This window comes from Sebastes umbrosus, chromosome 20, assembly GCF_015220745.1.
Source record: "Sebastes umbrosus isolate fSebUmb1 chromosome 20, fSebUmb1.pri, whole genome shotgun sequence".
Classification (NCBI taxonomy): domain Eukaryota; kingdom Metazoa; phylum Chordata; class Actinopteri; order Perciformes; family Sebastidae; genus Sebastes; species Sebastes umbrosus.
In genome coordinates, this window is record NC_051288.1 from 2,519,985 (window position 1) to 2,545,704 (window position 25,720).

Sequence of the window (25,720 nt, forward strand, 5' to 3'; positions counted from 1 at the left end):
TTTATGAGGAAGAATCCAGACCTTCTTCCAATAGCCTATATAAAATGTACAAATCAATTTCAATATGCCATGATGACATATCAACATCTCTTTGAAAGATGGCAGGTATGACTCTCTTGTTATTATTTTGGGGATGTAGTGAGAAACTAGTATTGATAAACTAATATTCTTCCTACTGGGGGCTAGGGTTAGGTTTTTCTCTACATTCTTATTAAGCAGTAAAACAACGACTTACGAGATTTCTAATAAACAATCACTGCAGGTTCTGCACGGGGATGAACCTCGCGTTATAAAATAGAGGAGGGGCAACCCCCTCTGCCTCCATGGAACAGCCTCCACTGCATATATCCTATATTATATGTAGAGTCAGACAAAACCCAAAATTAATAAAAGAAAAAAGAAAAAAGAAAAAGAAAAGGTAAAAGAAAACTATTTACAGATAGATATAAAATATACAATTAGAACAATAATATGAATCATTCGAAAAAATAATTAAAAATATTGTATAATTATATACATTTATATATATATTATTTATTTATATTTATATATATATATAATTTATTTATATACATAATTTATTTATATTTATATATATATATATATAATTTATTTATATTTATATATACATATATTGTTTATTTATATATACATATATATTATTTATTTATATTTATATATACATATATATATTATGTATTTATATTTTTATATATATATATATATATATTATGTATTTATATATATTATTTATTTTTATATATATATATATATATATATATATATATATATTATGTATTTATATATATTATTTATTTATATATATATATATATATATATATATATATATATATATATATATTTCACAACTCTTCATTTAACCTGTTGCCTTCTTTCAGTGTGATCCTCCCACCACCACAGAGGTTGGGCTGTTAGCGGAAATAGGACAGCTGACAACAACAAGCTAAGCTAGCTAAAATTAGCATGAACACGACCGGAAACTGAAGAGTTTCTGTACGTTACCTAAATTAAAAACGTAAAAATAATTAATGTTACAATTTTTTGTTCGAAAACACCAGCTAATATGCACATTTTATTAATGTTTCATATTATATACAGAGTAAACAACTACACAAATATACGGTAATCATTTCTTTTATTTTGAAATGTTAAAGCGGAAGCTGTCCCTGGTCTTCCTTGTTGACTTGACGCTGGTCAACAACAGCTGCTCTGCCAGAGACGGTAGTTGGCGATGTGACATGAACGTCAGCCCACCTGTGTGAGCTTTAACAGTAGAGTCCATGGTGTCGCTGTGAGCTGAGCTGCAGTCTCTCAACAGGTGAGTTAAAGACGGGACTAGCTGCTAACTTGTGGTGACGCACGAAGGTGGTGTTTAGGTGGAGGACTGTAACGTTAACGAGACTTCATCACTGAGCTGTCTACACTACTGGATGCTAGCTAGTAGCTTAGCTTACCATGCTAGCATGCTAACGCTGTCCACCAAAGTAACACACAGAACGTAAACTCACCAGCTTCCCACTCAGCAGGTGAACATGTGTTCAGTAATGCTCACACATCGCTGTTAACAAGTTTGCTGCTTATGATAATGGCTGCCAACGAGCCAACCTCAGAGTAGAGTCATGTTAGCAAGCTAAGCTAGCTCTTCAACTTGTTGAGAGAGAGCTTCCCTGCTCCTCTAGTGGAGCCTGATGAAAAGCTAGTTCAACTTTTAAATGCACTTCTAGCGTTACTGTTCTCCTTTTAATGGGACTGTTCTCGGGTAAATGATGTGCTTTGTAAAAAAACAAGTTTTTTAATCATTTGTTGGCCAAATGTAGCAAATCATTTCACACATCACTTATACAGTCTATAGAAAATACTTCTACTTTTAGGTCTGACAGTTGCCAAAACATTGCTAGTGCTAAGGTGGACCAAGCTGGTGCTCCTTTTGCACATTTAATTACTGCACTTGAGTTCATGGACAGATCATGTCTGAGTCTGGGTGAGTTTGGTTTTGTTTTTGTCTTCTTTAGGGGGGTCCAGGTGGTGTTTAGGGGGTGATAGCAGGTCAGCAGTAGATGTCACATAGAAGTGGTGTACATCATCTGAAAGCTGGGAACCTGAAGATTAGCACTGTATGTCAAGTTTTTCTAGTCATAAATCAGAAATAAACATGAAGTAATTCATTCATTATTTAAAAGAAATTTGAAAAGTGTATAAGGGTTTAAAACATTATGATAGAAGTATATGATAGTCATCCCCATGCTCATTTAGGTCTCACGAGTTGTTGCAGCAATTTTTTGGTTGATACCATTCGTTACACAGATTTGATGCTAAATTAAAAAAAAATGTATCCATCAAGAATTGAGAACAATGACCAATATTCCCTCCAAAATACCACATTAAGACACCAAGACCTGAGGAACACCATAGAAAAGACCATGCTGTGATTTGGGATCAAAAACTTTTGAAATTTGGAGATTTCTGCAAGAATTTCATTTTTCGGCGATTGGATGGCGAGCACTTCTGTTGTGTAAACTGCTCAGAAACCCCCTTAATGTCAATCTAGCTATTCTTAGTTAAATAGTTAAACTTTTAAATGCACTTCTAGCGTTACTGTTCTCCTTTTAATAGGACTGTTCTCGGGTAAATGAGGTGCTTTTTCAAAAAACACGTTTTTGAATCATTTGTTGGCCAAATGTAGCATATCATTTCACACATCACCAAGCAATTCCTTAATTAGTCGTATACAGTCTATAGAAAATACTTCTACTTTTAGTTCTGACAGTTGCCAAAACATTGCTGGTGCGTAGGTGGACCAAGGTGGTGCTCCTTTTGCACATTTAATTGCTGCACTCATGTGTTCATGGACAGATAATGTCTGGGTAAGTTTGGTTTTGTTATTGTATCAAATGGAAGAGGAGGTTTCTAACAAATGATCTGAAGCTGAATTGTAGGAAGTGTACACTGTCTTTGCCATGGTGATTCAGGTGCAGTTTTTAACCTTCTGAGACCCACAATAGAACTGCTTTAGTCTTCTTTAGGGGGGTCCAGGGGGTCTTTTGGGGGGAGATAGCAGGTCAACAGTAGAGGTCACATAGAAGTGGTGTACATCATCTGAAAGCTGGAACCTGAAGATTAATTTGAGATGCAGCTCAGCACTGTGTGTCAAGTTTTTTTTTTTAGTCATAAATCAGAAATAAACATGAAGTAATTAATTCATTTTTTAAAAGTGTATAAGGGTTTAGAACATTTTGATTGAAGTATATGATTGCCATCCCCATGCTCATTTAGGTCTCAAGAGTTGTTGCAGCAATTTTTTGGTTGATACCATTTGTTACTCAGATTTGATGCTGGGATTTGAGATCAAAATCTTTTGAAATTTGGAGATTTCTGCAAGAATTTAATTTTTCCGCGATTGCATGGCGAGCACTTATGTTGTGTAAACTGCTCAGAAACCCCCTTATTGTCAGTCTAGCTGAATGCTCTCGGTCTGTAGTCTGATCCATCCATCCTCTGAATGCTCTAGGTCTCTAGTTTGTGGCTGTAAAGTTTCATGAGGCTGTGATTATCCTAGAGGTCACCACAGGTCATTTTATACAGTGAGGTTAAGTTTTAAAAAAATGGTCTCACTAACATCACAACATCGTCACACATGAATACAGTTGGGCTCACTGGATCCACAAGAATCTCAGCTTTACAGTGATACCCAATTTGTGGAATTCAAGACTGTTCAGGGAGCCCAGTATGCAGAAATATTCAAACACACCATTTTAGAATAGGAGAAAATAACACATTTATACTGCATGCAAAAAACTGCATGTGACTATCATAAAGTGGGCATGTCTGTAAAGGGGAGACTCGTGGGTACCCATAGAACCCATTTTCATTCACATATCTTGAGGTCAGAGGTCAATGGAACCCCTTTGAAAATGGCCATGACAGTTTTTCCTGTCTAAAATTTGGCCCAACGTTGGAGCGTTATTTAGCCTCTTTCCTGACAAACTAGTATGACATGGTTGGTACCAATGGATTCCTTAGGTTTTCTAGTTTCATATGATAACATATGATATCTTTAAAACATTGTGATAACTCTTTCCTACGCTCCATCTCCTTCCCCTTCCCCAATCTCTTCTCTTTACTCTCCTTTACACTTCTGTGCTAAATCTCCCTCTGGTCATCTTCCTTATTACTACTCTTGCTTGCTGTTCCTTCCCGTCTCCCTCATCCTTTCCCTGGCTTCTTCTCCTGCTTCCAACAGGAGCACCATGGCAATGTGGATCCAGGCCCAACAGCTGCAGGGTGAGGCATTGCACCAGATGCAGGCGTTGTACGGCCAGCACTTCCCCATCGAGGTGCGACACTACCTGGCCCAGTGGATTGAATGCCAGCTATGGTACGCAATAGACTTTGGTCTTTATTTTTATTCTGACTAGTGCAGTGGACGGGCTGAATGCTCGACCTGTGATGTTGCTGCTTCCAGCTTTCTCAAGAATTGCTCATACAAACAAGTTCACGCTCGACACTGCGCTTCCTTGGGTTCCTGAGAAATACCCCTGCCATGACATAGTTGCATCACACACTGAAGTTGCAGCTACTCAAGGTCGGAAACACCGGTGAAATACACTCTGGTTCATAGGGGCAGACTTTACCGTCTTCACCTGTCTGGGGCCCCAACTAAAAGGGCCCCAAACAGCTATAGATTTATTATGATGTTTAGATAGATATGAAAAATGTTGGATCATGTTACTACTCTAACTCACTGTACCCCATAATAACTTACAAAGGCCCCAAAAGCACTTAAAAAATATGCAACTCAACTGTATACTACTTACTGTGTACTTCTACTTCAGAGGAAAACATGAAGAAGTACATTTATCTGACAGAGTAATGTTACTGTTAACGTTGCAGATTTAGATTTGACTCTCAAAATATAAACATTAAAATATGATGCATTATTATTCATTAAACTATCCAACATCGTATTGGAATTGAAAACTCCACCTTGAACAGACATTACAAGACAAGTACATTTAAGTACATGGTGTTGATAATGCCTCTCTTTCAATCTTCACTTTAAGTAAACATTTGAATGCAGGTGCTGGGTGCTGGTTTAATCACTGTTCTAAATCAGTGCTCAAGATACAGTATATTAAACTGCAGGCATAATAGCACATAGGGTCTGAAATTAACTTTTTTCACCTCCTGCCACTGTGGCGCGCAAGCCTTTTTTTTGTCTGCCACTCAGAAATTTGATCTGCCACTTTTGTCATTCAATGTTTGATATATTTTACATAAAAAACACAATATACACGATAAATTACAGTGTTCAAATTAAACCGTAGCGTACGGGGGAGCCCTGTTTTTCTGGGGAGGGAGGGTACTGTACACAGTACTGTACTGTACTTTGTTACTGTCATCTATAGTGGTTACACAATTCAAATGATTGATTATATATATATATTTGCTTTGATTAAAAAAAAAAAGATTTTTTTTTCTATTGATGTGAAAACATCTCCTTCAAACAACTGGATTAGTTTGGATTAGTTCAAGTTTCTCGCCAAAAACTTAATTTTACGAGATTACATTTGAACACATCATGATAACGTTGTAATTTGCCTTCACCCAATAGTCCTTTTTCCTGAGCTGACAGTGAACGTCTCATAATAATAACTGAATGGCACCTCCGTTAACTTTAGTAGCTCTGGTATTTATCCAGTCAGGACTGTGCTGCTAACGGCTGCTAACAGCTAACGTTACTAACTCTCCTGCTGCTGATTTCAACACAGGTTTGTTGTTCACAGTGTCGCATTACCAGGGAAAAATAGGGTGCACCCCCTCAGGTTTAGTAGCGGCATAATTTCAAATGCTTTTTATCCTCTCCATGTGTCTCCAGTCCAAAACAAACTGAAACATGATACAGCGTGCGTATGCGTCATTGTGCAGCGTAACTGCATCACATAATCGGAGCATCAATAAGAGGAATCGATAGTCACGAAGGCATGACATGCCGAGGAATCAGACAACTAGGAACCGGTTCTCTATTCCATCTCTAGCATTTTAACCGCCTGCCAAAGTGACAGATGTCCTGATGATTTCACCCACCACTGCCAACAATTTACCCGCATTTGGCAGGTGCTAATTTCAGACCCTGATAGCACATCAGCAGTACTTACATGACTGGGACTCACAAGAGAAACTAATGCATTAAACCGAACAAAATTAGAAAAAAATTAATAATGATTTGAATGCGGCCTAAGTTACGTCCACTGGTGCATGTAGAGCTAAGAATTACGTGCACAACTAAAATTTTATGTACGCTACCGTGCATATGCACGTGGTATTTTGAGCCCTGACGCGTCTATATAGATGCTTAACAAATACCAGGCGGTGAGCTTCAGTGTGCTCGTGCCTCCACCAGTCCAAACTCGCTGTGCAGCAAAGCGTTTAAGACATCCACCGTACATGTCTGACCACTGTTTCATTTTGGGAATTGTCAAGTTTGTTGAACCAACAGCTGCTGTAGCCATTCAGCCTCTCATACTTTTTCATTTGTTACAACACTATCCTTTTCCACAAGAAAATGTAAATGGATATCAATATTAATGTGTTTTTTTTGTGGTTAATTGTGGGAGTGTAGTGCGCACATTTCGAAGTTGATTGTGATTTATAATGGAAATTTGTGTGTAGGTGTGCATGTTTTATAAATCTGATTATGTTTTTTTGCGTATGCCTTTTTGTCTTTTATGCGCACATAAACTTTCAGAATGGATCCAAGGTACAGTTTTATAATTGAGGCTCCATCACATTTCACCTCCCTAGACTGGCTTCTAGAAATGATTTAAAAAAATGTCATTGATATTTCTTGGAGCTGTTAACCCCTTATACCCCACTTCGGTACTTGCTTAACTTATCTTACTTTACATGATTATGAGTGCTACATACATAAGTAAAGTTTATTATCATAACATTGTTTCATTTCATGTTCGATAGTCAAAGTTGATGAGTTATGTAAATGATTTAGTCCTGTGAGCCAAAGTGGCCATCAACAGCTAGTCTTAGTGAAGCAACATTGAGCTTGGTATTGGCTTTGGATTGGTTAAAAATGTAAAAATGTGATCTCACAGGGATTCAGTGGAGTTGGACAACCCATCGGAAGAAGCCAAAGCCAAGCGTCTGCTGGACAACCTGGTGGCCGAGCTGCAGAGGAAAGCCCAGCTACAGGGAGGAGAGGACGGCTTTCTGCTCAAGATCAAGCTGGGCCACTACGCCAGCCAACTCAAGGTACCAGTCAGCTACTGTAAGATGAGGGAAAACAAGCCTGCCCTGAAACCTTGTTTTTACCAGGCAGTCACTAGAACATTCTGAAACTTTGTTGCATTAAGCGTGAAGCAGGTCTTATTTCACAGCTGTAGTCATACTCTGTCAGCTCAAACAAACCTTTCTTGTGCTTTTATCCTGTGGGATTCCTCTGTTACCTTCCTCTGTTACCTTCACTCATGTATTTTCGGAGCATCACAAACATCCTGAAATGAGTCAGTGTAATATTATTATTATTCTTGCAAACAATTTAAAAAGGCACAAAGAGCTATACCGGTAAATAATTGAGTGGCATTCATGTGTGTGAGATGAATTAGTGTGAGGTGAAAGGTTAGTGTCCTCACATAGAGGCATGCCATGTACTGCTAAATGATGATAGGTGCTGATGATGGCTGACTGGTTCCCTCACGTACTGGTGACTTAGTCTGATGACAGACTGGGACAATTTCAAGGTATTTAATAGCCTGTAATAGTAATATAAATAAATAGTAATATAAAGTTAAATGATTATTATCCAGCTTTTACTGTCAAATATTGGCTCTTCTATACTGGTCCACGGCTCGGGCTTTGGGAACCTCTGCTTTAGGTCATTTATGGGTACTAAGGAGTTACCACTATGAAAGTTATTTTCACTCTGTCTCGCTTTAAAAAAAGAGTAGAGCCATGAAAGTCAGCTGGACAGAAAGAGCTCTGACTATACTACTATACCAAATTGTTGGTATAGTAATGGACTAATCGATCTTATTAATCATTGGTGTGATGTATCTGCAGAGCACTTATGACCGTTGTCCTTTGGAGCTGGTGCGCTGCATTAAACACATCCTGCACTCGGAGCAGAGACTGGTTCAAGAAGCAACAAATGTAAGTGGGATCCTGGGAGTGTACATTCCCCAGGTTGTGGCTGAGTTGAGATGTTGCATGTCTGGAAGAGGATTGAAAAATGCTGTTGGTCATTACCACAAACATTAAATTACATAAAGAGTCATGATATTAGTAGAATCAAACTGAAGGGATAAAAACTGAAATTAAAATATGGACCTTTTTAAATGCTCTGTGTGTGTGTGTAGGCCAGCTGCGGGAGTGGAGGGCAGGCCATGGACAGCCTGTCACAGCGCCACCAGCAGATCAACCAGGCCTTTGAGGAGCTCCGCCTGGCCACACAGGAGACTGAGAATGAACTGAGAAAGCTGCAGCACAGCCAGGAGTACTTCATCATCCAGTACCAGGAGAACCTGCGCATCCAGGGTGAGGACGAGGGACGTGCTAAGATGTAGAAAGTCACGTACAGATCTGATTTTGCTGACAAATACACACACACAGTTGCACTCATAATCTTTATGTTTAGGATTTTTTTTCCACTGCTCCTGGTGATTTAAACAAGCAGTCCCGATCCAAAAATGAGTTTCTGCCCATCATAATACTCAAGATACACAGCAGTCGGTAACTTTGAGCAAATGTGCTAAGTTATTTTATAAAACCGTCACTATATTTTAGTGCATGAGACAGGTAATATGAAAAAAAAAGAAAAGTTTCCTCTGCCTCCTATTAGAGCTCCTGACGGCATTTGCAAGATTCTACTGTAACCGTGTTTTGTTTCTCTGCCCTGCACGCAAGCAGGATGGATTTTAAACATCACCAACCGGTGTGACTCCCTATCTTTTGTAGAAAAAAATGACCTGCAGCCAGCGGCTGGGTAAAGAAGTTACCAAAGTTACCTTCTTTACCCAGAGGTGGACAGTGTTTTTGTGGTAGCTGGTGTTTGTAATGTCCTGCCTGTCTCCTGCTTCCTGCTTTGTTAGCCCAGTTGAGCAGCCTGTCTTCAGTGCCTCAAGCTGAGCGCACCCAGCGGGAGACCACCCTACAGAGCAAGAGGGCCACTGTGGAGGCCTGGCTCACCAGAGAGGCCACCACACTACAGAAATACAGGCTTGTATGAAGACACGACACACATTTCTCTCTCTCACACACACACACACACACACACGCACACACGGACACTTTGCAAAACCACAGGTTGGCGTCTTGAAGTCTTTGAACAATCTTAATGTATTATTAAGATTTTTGTGGAGAGATTCATTTATATATAAACCACAATATACATCTATGAATCCTTCAGTGTGCGTTCATTAATACTGAGACTGATCTGACTCCATAGCAATCCATTGTTTTTGTGAATTTGCCCTGAAGAGTCACACATGCAAATGTTTCTCAGCATGCGGCTGGTGGTGTGTTTGCAGGACCTGTCAGAACAACACCAGAAGACCCTGGCCCTGCTGAGGAAGCAGCAGACTCTGATCCTGGATGAGGAGCTCATCCAGTGGAAGAGGAGGCAGCAGCTGGCTGGCAACGGGGGTCCTCATGAGGGGGGACTGGATGTCCTCCAGTCTTGGTATATAACTGGATTGTTCCAATTATTTGAATCATTATTATAGGTTTAATGAAATGGTTTTACCTACCTCAAGCACATGCACAAGTTCTTTTGTGATGTAGAGGGAAGTTTGAATTTGAAGTTAATCAAACTTTATATATCACAAATCTAAAAAGGATGTACATGCACTCAAATAGAGGAACCCAGCCTCATTCTCTCCTCTTCCCCTTTTACTTCTCCACCTCCTCCTTCCTTTCCACCAGGTGTGAGAAGCTGGCCGACCTGATCTGGCAGAACCGGCAGCAGATCAGACGCTGTGAACATCTAACCCAGCAGCTTCCTCTGCCGGGCCCCATGGAAGAGCTGCTGAGCAAACTCAACGCCGACATCACCGATATCATCTCCGCCCTGGTTACCAGGTGAGAACTAGACGTCCCCCGTCTCCAGTGTTGCGTGGAGGTCGTGGGCCATCCTTCGTATAGCTGGAGTGATAACTGTGTTCTCAGTAGGTGGAGGGCTCCTCCTGGCTTGTGCCTGTTCACCGATTCTGATATTTATGGACACTGGTCATAGCCAAACTGAGGTGAGTGTCTGATATGGTGACCCTCTGGATAGCATCTTTACTTTTTGTAGATGATGTAGTTTGGCTGGCTTTTGTCAGATTGTGACCTCCGGTGCACACTGGAGTGGTTTTGCAGCGAAGGATATCAAAGTGTGCCACTCCTATTACTCCTGTTAGATCGTGTGATCCATCACTTACTTCTCAAGCACCCAACATGCTCAGATGTTGTTTCACTGGTCCATTTATTTGACCTTTTTTTTACCCCACACGGTTAGAGCTGAAGAGTTTGTGTTCAACCTCCCTAATCTCTTGTTGTCACCTTATCAGACACTCAGTCTGCATTGTAGTTCCATATTTACACTGCTGCTCAACCACACAATTACATTTCAAAATTACCGAATAAAGTTTCTGTTTCACTTCTCTCTTTTATGTTCATTCTGTCTCTGTCTTGCTCGCCCAAAACATGCTCACTTTATTCCCTGGTCCACAAATAAGTCCTATTCAACCTCAACCTTTCACCATCAGCTGGCAGCACACCACAAAAGGCCTGCCTTCATTTTTCTTGTTATTAAATGTATTTGATAGGGACCATGTTCCATAACCGTTATCTCAAGCAAGGAGACGTTTTGTTGTTATTCCATATATAAATTTAGCTTCTAGCTGCTTTCCATCTGCAATCCCTCGTCTCTGCATACCAGAGGTGTAACAGTGTCACTGTACTGTTTTGTTGTTGCCGTTGTTCTATCGGGTGTTATACCGGTGGTACCACATTGCTCAACCTCCATGAGAATGTTTTTGCAAAGGGTGCCGGAAAGGAAACTGACCAAATGTTGAGCCTCAGATTAAGTGTCGGTTCTCGTAACATCCCTAGTTGCGAGCGAGACTTAACTCGTGTTTGTGCAGGAGACCAGAGAGAAAGATGTTTTTAAAAGTCTCTGTCTGTTCAGCTCTGGCTGTGGTTTGAAGTTTAGTTTCTCTCCTGCGTCCCCGTTTGTACTTTCAGATATCTGCTTTATTTTACGGTTTCACATTCGCTTTCAGCTGTTTAAGATTCGTATTAAGCATGATAAAAGCTTTTAAATAACAAAAGAACAGGGGACTTTTATTGTGAAGAATTTATAGGAAATGAAATTAGTTCATCACCGAATTAGCGGAGCTTTGTTAGCGGCTATACTTCAATAAGTATAGCTGCTAAGTCCCCTCAGCGATGGCCCCATCCCAAAGCAGTCAACCTAGGGCAGGGGTCGGCAACCTTTACTATCAAAAGAGACATTTTAGGCAACAAAAAAAAATCTGTCTGGAGTCGCAAAATATTTGAGCATTGTGATGAAGGTAACACAGTTTATAGTCTAATTAAATAGTATATAAGTCTAATGCAGGGAGGGCCAAAGTGCAAATATACTACAGAGTATTAAGGCCACATTGAGGAAAAAGAAAATAACACGTAAAATTACTACTTCATAATATTATGACTTTATTCTCGAAATGTGGCCCTTATACTCCGTCGTACCATAGACCTACAACAATGATAAATAAAAATGAAAATGTAAACAAAAAACAGTTATTCATTTCCATTTTTAAAAATCCATAGGGAGCCACTGGAGAGGAGCTAAAGAGCCGCATATGGTTCTGGAGCTGCAGGTTGCTGACCCCTGACCTAGGGGAAACACTGATCCTAAACGTCACTGCATCAACATCACTTCCTTTTGATGACTCAGATCATTTTGACCAACCCATCATGTCTTTGTCCCCCACTTCTCTTCAGCACCTTCATCATTGAAAAGCAGCCGCCCCAAGTGTTAAAGACCCAGACCAAGTTTGCAGCCACAGTGCGCCTTCTAGTGGGCGGGAAGCTCAACGTCCACATGAATCCACCTCAGGTCAAGGCCGTCATTGTTAGCGAGCAGCAGGCCAAAGCTTTGCTGAAGAACGAGAGCACACACAGGTGAGGGACACATGCCGGCACGCAGTAAAATAACGGCTGATTTCAGCAGGTACTTGTTAGATATTAAAAGACAATGAATTGTCAGTTACCAAACAAATAGAAATGGTTTCATGGTGAGATTAACATGTTTCCAGCTACAGTCACTAAGAATGTATTAATCCTTTCTAACTGCTTTTCTTTTGCCTTGGTAGTGAAAGCAGCGGAGAAATCCTCAACAACAACTGTGTAATGGAGTATCACCAGGCCACTGGCACCCTCAGTGCACACTTCAGAAACATGGTAAGTTCTGCTGGTGAAGTGTAACAGTCATACATTACTGTTGTTTTTTTAAAAACTCACAACCATCATAACATTATTGTATATAGTAAATGTAGAATTGTTTCAAATACAACAGTATTTATTGATTATAAAAAGCAGACTCAAGAAGTTTTTCAATTCTGGGTCCCATTTTATTTTCCTTAGATGTATATATATTTTTTTAATCTTATTTCTAATCTAATCTAATTAATCTAATTTAATTTTTATGATATTTTTAATATTTGAATCACGCATATATGCATCTGTATATGCATCATGCATGCAGATTATAATTTTTTTCCAATATGAATGCAGTACATACTCAAAAACACAAAATAAGAGAATGAAGGAAGAAGTTGTTGTTCTTGTGTGTTTTTATTACCAACAATGACCTGATCCCTCTAACAAGTATTGTGTGTGTGTGTGTGTATCTAAAGCCTGATATTCCACTCAGCTTGTCAAATAAGCAAATTGGAGCATCTTCAGCTGTGAATCAGACGTCTGCCTGATTCACAGCTACTCCTCAGAGATTGAGAACACAGTTGTTTCAGAATGCACTACATTGGCTGTGTTTATTGTAATGAAGGAATGTGTTTCTAATCTCCTCTCGTGTCTTCATACAGTCACTGAAGCGGATCAAGCGTTCGGACCGTCGCGGTGCTGAGTCGGTGACGGAGGAAAAGTTCACAGTCCTGTTTGAATCGCAGTTCAGCGTCGGGGGCAACGAGCTGGTCTTCCATGTCAAAGTAATCAGATAGGAAATTTGACCTTTTCATACTAGTGAATAGCAGCTGAGCAGCACTGGGTGTCTTGCTCGGTTATCGAATGGTCAGCTCTACTTTTCGGCAATCTGCTACTGATTTCTTCACTGTCTTGGTTTCGTTTGTAAGGTTTAAACATGCGGCTCTTTAGCCCCTCTCTAGTGGCTCCCTGTGGATTTTTAAAAATGGAAATGAATAACTTTTTTGTTTACATTTTCATTTTTATTTATCATTGTTGTAGGTCTATGGTACGACGGGGTATTAGGGCCACATATTTCAAGAATAAAGTCATATTATGCGAATAAAGTCATAGGTTTACGAGAAAAAAAGTCGTAATATTATGAGACAAGTCAGAATGTTATAAAGTAGTAGTTTTACGTGTTACTTTATTTTTTTCTCGTAAAGTTATGACTTTATTCTCGTAATATTAAAAAAAAAAATTCTTGTGAGGGTATGACTTTATTCTCGTAATATTTCGACTTTTTTTCTCGTAAAGTTATGACTTTATTCTGGAAATCTCAGATTTTATTTCCCTCAATGTGGCCCTAATACTCCATAGTACATTTGCACTTTGGCCCTCACTGCATTAGACTTATATACTTAGACTATAAACTGTGTGTAAGCTGTATAATGTTTTGGCTCCAAACAGATTTCTTTTTTTTTTTTTTGCCTAAAATGTCTCTTTTGATAGTAAAGGTTGCTGACCCCTGGTCTAAGACTTCCCCAAGCCTGATATTACATGTTAAACATGTAGTAATAATTGATAAGTTTGAATGAATCTTTCTTTAATCTGTTACTCTCTTTGTGTCTGTAACCTGCAGACCTTATCGCTGCCTGTGGTTGTGATCGTCCATGGCAGCCAGGACAACAACGCCACAGCCACGGTCCTGTGGGACAACGCCTTTGCTGAGCCGGTGAGTTGGCTGCTCATGGATGGTCTATTTTTTTATACGTCATCATGTCAAGTGGAGATTGTACCGAGTAATAGTTCCCCATAACCTCATACACAGTGTCCAGTCTTATAATATTCTATATTTTCAACAGATCCCACATACAGACCCAAACTAACAATGACTGCATCTACTAACAAGTATTGTGAGTGTATCAAAAGCCGGGTTTCCACCTAGAGGTGTCTGTCTCCTCTAGGGGGAGTGGGGGGAATCGATTCACCTATGTATCGCGTATTAGAATTTACCGCTTTTATTGTCGTAGTCAGAGTAACGTGACGTCAACAATGGTGAATATGGTGAGAGACGACTGAACAGATGAACTCACAGAGTCCAGATCTGAACTCATCCACTGCCCTGCTTTTTTCCCCTCCATGTTTTCCCACCTTTCCCCGTCTCCTCAGGGCAGGGTGCCGTTCATCGTGCCAGACAAGGTCCTGTGGCCCCAGCTGTGCGACGCCCTCGATATGAAGTACAAGGCAGAGATGCACAGCGGGCGTGGCCTGTCGGAGGATAACATGGTCTTCCTGGCACAGAAAGCTTTTACAAGCAGCAGCAACAACCCCGAGGACTCCTGCAACATGACCATATCGTGGGCTCAGTTCAACCGGGTGAGGCCAGCTCCTTTCCACAGCTCAACAGCTCACATCAGTCACACACACATAAACACAGAAAAAGCCCAAGTTATCAACCAGAGTAACCTGGCCTCTTGTCTGCCTGTAAACCTACTGATGATGGAGTATGTTTCATTTGTACAGGAAAGCTTACCTGGACGCAACTTCACCTTCTGGCAGTGGTTTGATGGGGTAGTGGAGCTCATGAAGAAACATCTCAAGCCTCACTGGAATGATGGGTAATGACTTTTTTTTTTGTTGCAAGAAACTGTTTTATGTTGACAGTTAAGACCTCAAGATAGACCGATAGTTTAGGCTCATGGATCGTATCAGATTATACGTTTTTCTTTCCCCTCAGATATCCAATCCAGTGATTTTGGCACGCCCCTAATAAATACATACTGTAAGCTATTTTGTTGAGTTGCCTCTTTGCTAAATGCTCTGAGTAAATTTAAGTTCCCCCCCGGTAAACGGCGATGCAGTGTATATGTTTACGGATTTTATTGTGAAAGGTAAGAACGGAAGCGGTGATTCGCTGCCGTCTGCCGTTGTGGCAATAATAGGGCTGTGTGTCGGCAAGAATCCGGCGATACAATCTGTATCACGATACGGTTTAGAATGAGCCGTTTATATCTACGTAGGGAGCGGGTCCTCTTCACGGAGTCCGCCATGTTGCACCGCCATGTTTCTACAGTAGCCCAGAACGGTCAAACCAATTCTGTTAACTTTTCCTGCTTGGATCGGAGTCGATAACGTTACTCTCTCCCGCCGCTCTCTCTCTCTCTCTCACGCGTCACCACTTACTTCCCATGTACACACACACACACACACACACACACTCTACATACTGGCTCTGCTCCAGATGACCTACGCTACTCTTTCAACAACCGGCTCCAGAGAGGGACATTTTGACGTCGGCCACCGTAGCTCTCCAACACGCTTGTCCCACTGGAGAGGCATCAGTTGGTTGCAATCTCCTCACCTCCCCTCTAGATACCGCCACATCCTACACACTGGACCTTTTAATAGCCCTTTATACATGAGTGAAATAAATATACTACCAGTATTTAAATGATATGCTTTTCTGAACAATTCTATCAAACCTGACCGTGGCTCTGTGATCTATTTCACCATTTTGATCCTTTTTGTAACCTTCAGACCACAGCCAACGCTGACTCAAGTGACATCACTTGAGGACATTTCTCACACTTCACACAGCTCCCTCTGGAGACACTAAAGACTTTTTCATATATGCAGTAGTACTCCCAAAGACCTGTAAACACAACTCTGATGGGTGAAATTGGTGCAGTCCCCTTTTAGATCAAATAATTCAAATCAAGTAAACAATAAATGCTGAAACAAAGTAAATGTTACTTTAAAGTAATAGTTGGAACTATTCTCAGATCTTTAATGTGTCTGATTAAAACAAACAGTTCTGAGGCGTATTAGTGAAGTTGTATTTGATTCATTTATTGAACAGGAAGTCTCATGGTTTTATCAGCTGTGAAGAGTGGCTTCTTAACATAAAGAAGCACAACTTGACCTGTCTCCACCTGCTACAACAGTAGAAGGTGTACCGGCTTTGGTTTGCAAGTGTGTATGTATGTGTGTGTTTCTAGGGCCATCCTGGGCTTTGTGAACAAGCAGCAGGCGCAGGACATGCTGATGTCCAAACCCAACGGCACCTTCCTGCTGCGATTCAGCGACTCCGAGATCGGAGGCATCACCATCGCCTGGGTGGCTGAGAACCCCAACAAACAAGGTAACAAACTGGAGTGTGATTCATTCTAATTCATTCATTCATTCATTAAAATAACATAAGTGAATGAAAAGGCTTCCAAACTATTGTTGCTCTGCTGAAATACAGCGTTCATTTTGTTCGCTTCAAGTTTGATTTTGATTTTTTGATTTTTTTCCTGTCAATAATAATTCCACTCGTGTGCTTATGTATTCATACATGCGTGGCAAAGATTTTATATCTTAATCTCTGCAACAGTATTATGTTACGCCTCGGTAAATACAGTGATTCATGGTTGTTTCTGTTTTTGGCTAGGTGAGAGGCTGGTCTGGAATCTGTTGCCTTATACAACCAAGGACTTCTCTATTCGTTCCCTGGCTGACCGCATCAGTGACCTGAACCACCTGCTGTTTCTCTACCCCGACCGGCCCAAAGACGAGGTCTTCGCCAAATACTACACCCCTCCACTCTGTATGTATCAGAACAATGCTTGTTTGTTTTCACATCAACACATCACTGCTATGAGCCGAATACACATACGACAAATATTGTAAAGAAGCCCATATTTAGCATAATAAAATATTCTCAAATCATAACATGGCAAAACTGCAGCCCAACAGGCAACATCATTGGAAATCAATTAACAACACAAAACAATGACAGATATTGTCCAGAAACCTTCACAGGTACTGCATTTAGCATAAAACAATATGCTCAAATCATAACATGGTAAACTGCAGCCCAACAGGCAACAACAGCTGTCAGTGTGTCAGTGTGCTGACTGGACCATGACCTGCCCCGAAACTGCATGTGATTATCATAAAGTGGGCATGTCTGTAAAGGGGAGACTCGTGGGTACCCATAGAACCCATTTTCCAGGTCAAGGAAGCCCTTTGAAAATGGCCATGACAGTTTTACCTCGCCAAAATTAGTTTTAGAGCATTATTTAACCTCCTTCGCGACAAGCTAGTATGATATGGTTGCTACCAATGGATTCACATGACACCAGTATCTTCACTCTAGCTTTAAAACTGAGCCTACTACAACCTAAAAATCACAAGTTGAGTTAATGTGTTAAAGAAATTAGTGGCGTTAAAACAAATTTGCGTTAAAGCGTTATTATTGCGTTGACTTTGACAGCCCTACAAATAACATAAACTGAAACGAAGAATGATTTCTTGACATAAACTTATTTACATATAACTCTGTGGTGTCATAGCAGGCTTTAAAAACATAAGCTGGTGGAATAAGCAGTGTATTAACTAAGACAGTGTGTCTCTCTTGCAGCAAAAGCAGTGGATGGATATGTAAAACCACAGATCAAACAAGTCGTGCCAGAGTAAGTTGTTTTTCTTCTCTCTTTCTTTCTCTCTTTTTGTCGCAGCGGATCACCCTCCGAGTTTGCCTTTTAATGGCCATTTCATTTCATTATAAATATCATTTCTATTTATTTTAGACCGAGAAAGGTTAAGAAATGTTAACAAAAGAAAGAATTCTGTCCACAGAAAAAATGTTTGAGGGCTTTTATTTTGAAATGAAAGCAGGAAGTGTTGATTTAAAAATAAGTCTTTACTTTTTTTTCATCTCCGTGACATATTCTACAGATAGACATGGAAACTGTAGTAATCTTGCTGGTATGATGTCAATATACAGTCAATAGATCACTTTCACTGTCTGTTGCTGCTGTGAGACGCGCGCGGCACACCTCAAAAATAGTTGAGACCTCTATTCTCTAGAAGAGACGCAGCTGAGACGCGCATGTGAAGCACGTGAGACGTGCGTCTCACGCGGGCAGTGTGGCTGCTCTAACCCGTTAACACGCTAGCAGCCGGCTGCTAGGCTGTATGGGTTGTAGCTGCTGCGGTAGTGGGCCAATCACACTTTGCATTAAATCAAAAAACACTTGCAGTGATTGGCGGCAAGCAAAACCATACAAATAGTTTTTTTTTTTCTAAATTTGGGCACAAAAAAAGATGCGTTGACTGGAGAAGTTTCGATACTACGGGGTTGGTTTTTGACCAACACCTGCCTGCCAATCAGAAATGAGTATTTTTTCTTAGAATAATATGTCATTGTTATAAGATGTGGTCAGTCAGTAGGGCTAGACATGTGATCATAGACATATTCATTGCTGAAATAAAGTGTGTGCACGTCTCTGGTAGATTCACCACCCCGAACCCTGAACCCAGTGGAGGAACTCCTACGTTCATGGACCAAACAGCTTCTCCCTCTGTGAGCCACCCCAACAGCTTCGGTGTCTACCCTTCTATGTAAGCACACTCCTTTTATATTCATTAAAATAAGACCCTGTGAACACGACACTGAAAGGGGGGAAATGTTTCCTTCATAAAGAGTATTTTTGATACTCACTGTAAAGTACATTTTGATGATAATACTTTTTCTGAAGTCAAATTCTCAGGGCTTTTACTTGTTGGGAGTTTGTTTTGTATTGTATTGCTGCTGCTACTTAAAGTGGCTATTATGTTTTCGAGTTGTCCACCCACACGTCTATTCTCGTGAGCACGATATCTCAAGAACGCCTGGAGGGGAATTTTTTCAAATTTGGCACCAACATCCACTTGAACTCAAGGATGAACTGATTTGATTTTGGTGGTCAAAGGTCAAGATCACTGTGACCTTACATCTGTCCCATTCTCGTGATATCTTTGGGAATCTTTGAGCGAATTTCTTGAAATTGGGTACAAATGTCGTCTTGGTATCAAGTATAAACTGATTAAATTTTGATGGTCAAAAACAAATAAATGTTGGTTGCACCAGTGCAACCAATGTAACAACTTAGTCTGGAGCCCTGACTTACATTCATCAGGTGGATCTAATGAATGATAATGTTGGATGTGTAACTAAGCAACTACTGTACATTCACCATATCAAATTAAAAGCTGATGATATGTCATGATGTTTCATGGGCAGCTGGCATATATTAGTTTCATGTGTTATTTTGAATGTACTTTGACCAACTACATACGATATGTCCCAGCTGATATTAGTGAAGTATGTTGTAGAACATCCAATAAAAAAAAACAACCTGTAATTTTCCAATGAACCTCCTTCATGAAAGGCCTCTGTCTCCGCTGTCGTCCTGTCAGGAGTGACACCATGTTGGATGCAGATGGAGACTTCGACTTGGAGGACACGATGGACGTGGCCCGCCATGTGGAGGAGCTACTCCGCAGGCCTATGGCCAACCAGTGGAGCAGTCAGCAGTCCTGAATATGAAACCTGCTGAACCCGCTGCACACCTTCAGGTCTTCTCCATCTTATCTAACAGAAACACCCACAACTGCAACCTAAATGCTGAAAAAACATGTAATCTCTTCTCTATCACAGGGAGTATTTGTCACTCGTTTTTATTTGTAAATCCATAAAATTCTTTACAAGACTTAAAGCAAGACTATGTAACTTTTGCTCTCAGCCTCTGTGAACACATGTAGCATTTACAGGATGATGGCAATGTCGAATTTTCCTTAATTTTCCAAGATTCTCTCAAGTCAGCTGCTTCAGAGACATCCTCATTGGAGGACTGAGAGTGAGTGGAATGGGACAACAAATGTGTCTCTCAGTGAGGTCCATCGGAGCTGTTGCTCTGTCATTAGTTTAGCTGTGGCTTAAACCTGTTGCTGTGGAGTTCAACCCATCAGCTGTATCCTATAGAAACCACCCAACCACCACTAGATCTCAGAACCTGGGGCTTAACTTAATCCTGCTGCACATCTGGTTTAACTGAAGTTTCACTTAAAGAACCAATATGTATTAGATTTACTGTAATACATCATCAGAGATTAAGGAGGCATTCTAAATTGAAATACTGGCTTCTCCGACAACAACGCCACAGCCAGTATGTTCTCCATTCCGGTCCGGAACGTCTGTTTTTGTTTTGGATCGGTGTGATCCCGTCCACCGCCCATTTCAACACCCCGTTGCCACATATGAAACAAATTGACACACAAACACAGCCGTCTGCAGCCATGGAAGCAAGCTAATGAACTGGATCAACAGAGATAACCTAATGTTAGATTCTACCCAACCTGAAAAGCCTCGGCACATCTCTCTGTGGTCCGTGTGCTGCTGGGTTATCAAGGCAGTGAGTATTTGAGACACACAGCCAGTGAAGTGATTCAGACTGCTGCTGCTGGTCAGAGGCTAACGCCGTGATGCTAACACACGCTAACTGCTATCAGTCACACCGGAGGAGCGGACGGCATCGTAGCTGCTAAGTTAACGCTCCCGGATGGTGAACTGGAGACTCCCGTCAACCAATGTCTGTTGTGCTCCTGCAGCTGGTACACCGCTGCATGCGAGGCACAAATCTTGTCGGTTAACGGTTAATAATCGGTTAACGAGGGTCGGTTATCGGTTAAGAAAGTTTTTTCAAAATGAGCATCCCTAATCTTGAGGACACACTGTGTTTTGGTGAGTAGCAGTGAATATAAAGAGAAACTTTGTTTACATTTCTATTAAGTACACCGTGGTACATTATTTTGTGACAATCAAAACTGCGAGTAGACTGATAAAACACCGCGTACAGTTTCATTGGTACTTCTCTACAACTTCTCCTCAGCAGTTAGAGAGACAAACTGCACAATCACAAATCTAAAATCTTTAATCACCATTCCCCTTAGAATAATAAAGGTCCAGCGGTGGTATGCTGAGTTTCTCTTAATCATCATCATTTTGACACAGCAGTCGGGTTTAACTGAGCACACAGCTGTGTTTTAAAACCCATTCTAAACCACAGCTAAGCTAGTCAGATGCTAAGAGACACAGCAGCAGCAGCATTGGTGTATTAACTTTGAGTTTTACTTTTGCGGTAAAACCAACAAAATGTTTTCTGTGTAAGACATAGTGCAACGAGAAGAGTCGACTGTTAACCTCCTGAATCGATAATGTCAGGTACACATCAGTATTTTTCTAAACATTAGCCACCCTAAGCTAAAAACCATTGACTAAACAAGGTTGAGTTTATTACTTATGAATTCAACTTCCTGTAAGAGAATGAGTTGTTTTATTCTTCACAAAGGTTACATAGTCTGGTTTCAAGTACTGAAATGGAATTTGAATTCTGTCACCGCTATTGTTTGGTGCTTTTTTTTTTTTTTTTATAATATTTGATATTACAGCCATTTTCCTGACGTTCTTGTACTACTCTGCCTTAAAGCAACATGTTCAAATGGTCATACGCCATCATTTGGTCTCATGGAGTCAATAACTGCTTATTGATTTTAACACTTCTACAAGTCAGATTTATGTTTTGTCAGATTGAGTTTTAAATATAAATGTTGGTATAATATAATCATCTTAAGTGACGTATTGTCATTGTTTTTACCTTACATAATAATATCCATGAGAACATGAAAAGCATCCTTAGGGTTTACCAACCAACTGTACATCATAAGTTATAAATCATGATGTAACCGAATGAGTGACCGTCCTGATCACTCCTCTAATGCACTGTATTAGCTGCCTGGCACATTTCATTCTGCCCTAAAGCTGGACGTACACTGTACCACTTTAGTCCGTTTCTGGCCCCAATTTTGAGCCGCACGACTCATTTTAGAATCGGACCGAATTTCAGCTTTGACGGCCGTCGTTTGCCGTGCAGTGTAAAGGAGGGACTGATTAACTCCGTCCGCACGTTCTCGCGCAGTTAAATCCGACAGGCCGTGTTTATTTCTATTTTATGCATACAGTGTGATCGCTGAGGTTACAGCTGACGATCGGACCACACAGTGTTATTGCTCAGGTCATGGCTGACGATCGGACCATACAGTGTGAGCACTAAGGTCGCGGCTGACAATCGGACCGTACAGTGTGATCGCTCAGGTCGCGGCTGACGATCGGACCGTACAGTGTGAGCACTAAGTTCATGGCTGACGATCGGACCATGCAGTGTTATTGCTCAGGTCGCGGCTGACGATCGGACCGCACAATGTGAGCACTGAAATTGTAAGCTTTGGCCTTACGTCGCAAACGATCTACTCGTACAGTAGGAGTAGGAAGTACACAACAACACTTTTAATAACGTACAGTGTACCACCAGCTTTAGTGAGCTTGACATTTAACCTTCGTAAGCTTAAACTTGATCAAAAACCTAAAACGGTTAATCATTTTCAACAATAGACTAATAGAATATTGGAACCCAAACCCAGTGGATACACTGAGGTGCTAACAGGCCTCACCAGAAATGACAAACTGCCATTCATGTTGACGTCTTTCCAAGAATCAACTCCAACATCTAATATTGCTTCGTGTAAGTCGGACTGTTGACAGTTACAGTGAATGACTATGATGTGTTCATAGAGAATCTTAAACATATTCCATGTATGAATATATGTTGTCAAAATGGAATCTTCAGTCCTTTGGCGTCGTCCGAAATCTCATACTATGCACTACATACCCAATATGTGTACTATCGATCAACATGCTTAGTTTGTATCTTTTCGGAGCAGTAGTTTACGTCGTCACTTCCCGAGAGCCTCCTTGCCGGTTGGAGACGTGTAACCATGGTAACCCGTGCCAACCTCATGTGATCAAAACAACCGTTTATGAGAATCAAATTCTGAATTAATTTAAAATATATATTACGCCTAACAAAGTGAAATGTTATACTGTACTTACAGTTAAATTGAAGCGTTATTGATGTTACAGAGCTGTCCGTCAACGTCTGCTATGAACGTTGTCGTCACTGTTGTTCATGCCGCCGTAGTGTCCAGTGTTGCATACTGTAATATTTTCACCGGAAATAGCATGTAATTGGCATACTATTGGTTTCATACTAAGGTTTTGGACATACTGAAATATCTCACATACTGTTTAGCGTACTAAATAGCATGTTAGTGTGGAATTCGAACGCAACCAATGTGTACTTAACTTTAGGTTATCTGTCAGTGGATTTCTTTGGGAGAATGCTCAGACCTCATACTTTATAATACTTCTTTCAGACAGAAGTGTTTGTTGAGTGTGTGTTGAGTTGTGTTCGATCATTGCCTGAATCCTGCTCTGCATATAAAGCTTTTTCTATAGATCTCAGTAATGATCTTCAGTAAATGTTTCTTCTCTGTGGAGCCTTTGTGTGGAGAGACGAGGGCTCTGTAGATCTGTCTGTGCCTTGTGGATTATTAAGGGACATTTTAAAGCCATTGCCATTAACGCTGCACTATTACCAGCCTCAACCAAGGAATGTCTAATTCCTTTTTTTAGAAAACACAACTCACCCCAGAATGAAAGTTAACGCAGTAAACCTCAAGAAAACTCACTGTGAAAATAAATGTAGACGAGTCAAAACCAAATAATACCCGACAACTCGAGTGGAGGCGGGATACCTTTCTTAACTCTCATGCTGCTTTTGCCTCTTAGATTGTTAAATAAAAGCTGAAACTTTGATAGTGTACTAACTCAGCAAACGCGAACAAGCACTTTGATGCTCACACCAGCAGTTTTTTTGGATGTTTACGCTAATGCAGTACTCCTCCTCGTCTTTGAATCAACTTAATGTACGTTTGTCTTCGGTGTAATTCACTTCTCTAGCTCACTGCCGCCGCGTGTTTGCTGGCTTCTGTGCAGCCTGTGGCCGCTTTGGGAACTTTGTATTTACTTCCACGTTGTGCCACATTTTGATGGAAGTTTTATGTTGGGATTGGGGACTTGGAAATAAAAGTTTTTGTAATGAATCATAGCCCACTGTGGTTTATTTGATATGTATTTGTTCTCCTCTTCCAAGCTACATAACAGCTGACCACCATTTTGCAGGTATATTTTGCACCTGCGTGAGAAGAAGTCATCTGCAGTGGTGGAACTAAGATTAAGTCATTACATAAATATGTTTTAATTTATTTGTGGTTTATTTGGTATGTATCATAATGTTTATAGCGAGTGCTAATATTTTATAATTATAATTTCAAGCTAAATTTACTTAAAATAGCTTCATTTTCCTGCTTTCACCTTATTTTCCATCTTATTTTTACTTGAAATGATGAGATGAATGAATGTTGAGCTGAGTTCACTCACCTCATTAAATGAAATCAAATCAAACATGATTTGCATATTCACAGACGTCTCAGCATGCTTTCTTTGAGAGTTAAAACTCTTTTTAGGAAGATTCAAGATTAAAGCCCTTTATTGTCATTGTGATATATCTGTCATTGTGATATATCTGTGAATATCATGAAAAAAAGTCATAGTCAATAATGACTCGATATGATAGATTGTCCATAATAATACTATACTATGACTTTTTTTCATGAGATTTTTCGACATCCTATACTATGACTTTTTTTCTTTTCTATCGATATAGTATACTTAACTTTTTTCAACATAATATACTTTGGCTTTTTTTGACATACCATAGTATGGCTTTTTTATTTTTTCGACACCATACTATGACCTTTTTTCGTTATACTATACAATAACCTGTTTTTGACATACTATTCTACGACTTATTTTATTTTTTCGACATACTATACTTTGGCATTTTTACAACATACTATACTATTACTTTTTTTGACATACTTTATTATGACTTTTTGATTTTTTTCTACATATACCATGACCTTTTTTTGACATACTATACTATGACTTTATTTTTTCGACATAATATATTATGACTTTTTTGCGACACACTATACTATAACCTTTTTTGACATACTATTCTGACTTTTATTTTTGCAACCTACTATACTATGACTTTTTTTGACATACTATAGCACAACTTTTTTTTCTTTTTTTGACATACTATACTTTGGCATTTTTACAACATACTATACCATGACCTTTTTTCGACCTACTATACTATGACTTTATTTTTTCAACATAATACACTATGACTTTTTTGACATAATATAGCATGACTTTGTTATTTCTTCGACATACTGTACTATGACTTTTTTTTTTTTTTCGACATAGTATACTTAACTTTTTTTGACATAATATACTTTGGCTTTTTTTCAATATACTATGACTTCATTTTTTCGACATAATATCCTATGACTGTTTTTGACATACTATAGCATAGCTTTTTTATTTTATCAACATACTATATACTGAGTTTTTTTCAACATACTATACTATGACTTTTTTTTCATTTTTAATTGCATACCATACTATGATTTTTCATGAGTAACTATATTACTTTTTTTATGGCATACTATACTC

The 25,720-nt window shown here is 39.8% G+C and overlaps 1 protein-coding gene and 1 long non-coding RNA gene across 3 annotated transcripts; both read left to right on the forward strand.

Moving 5' to 3' along the window:
- Positions 1 to 1,182: 1,182 nt before the first annotated feature.
- On the forward strand, positions 1,183 to 19,962 carry LOC119479628 (signal transducer and activator of transcription 5B-like). 2 transcript variants are annotated; one of them, XM_037755427.1, is made up of 19 exons: positions 1,183 to 1,339; positions 4,262 to 4,396; positions 7,128 to 7,284; positions 8,092 to 8,181; positions 8,388 to 8,565; positions 9,120 to 9,250; positions 9,558 to 9,709; positions 9,952 to 10,107; positions 12,016 to 12,195; positions 12,387 to 12,474; positions 13,116 to 13,238; positions 14,075 to 14,167; positions 14,605 to 14,811; positions 14,959 to 15,053; positions 16,434 to 16,576; positions 16,868 to 17,023; positions 17,840 to 17,891; positions 18,715 to 18,822; positions 19,660 to 19,962. In XM_037755427.1, the coding sequence occupies exons 2-19, from the start codon at positions 4,269 to 4,271 to the stop codon at positions 19,781 to 19,783; spliced, it is 2,361 nt and encodes a 786-aa protein (XP_037611355.1). In that variant the 5' UTR covers positions 1,183 to 1,339; positions 4,262 to 4,268; the 3' UTR covers positions 19,784 to 19,962. The 2 variants fall into 2 exon arrangements, with proteins under 2 accessions (XP_037611355.1, XP_037611356.1); XM_037755428.1 differs by lacking the exon at positions 13,116 to 13,238.
- Positions 19,963 to 20,834: 872 nt separating this feature from the next.
- Positions 20,835 to 24,240, forward strand: LOC119479586. The gene is made up of 2 exons (XR_005204713.1): positions 20,835 to 22,353; positions 22,394 to 24,240. It is a non-coding gene; the product is annotated as an uncharacterized LOC119479586 (long non-coding RNA).
- Positions 24,241 to 25,720: the final 1,480 nt, after the last annotated feature.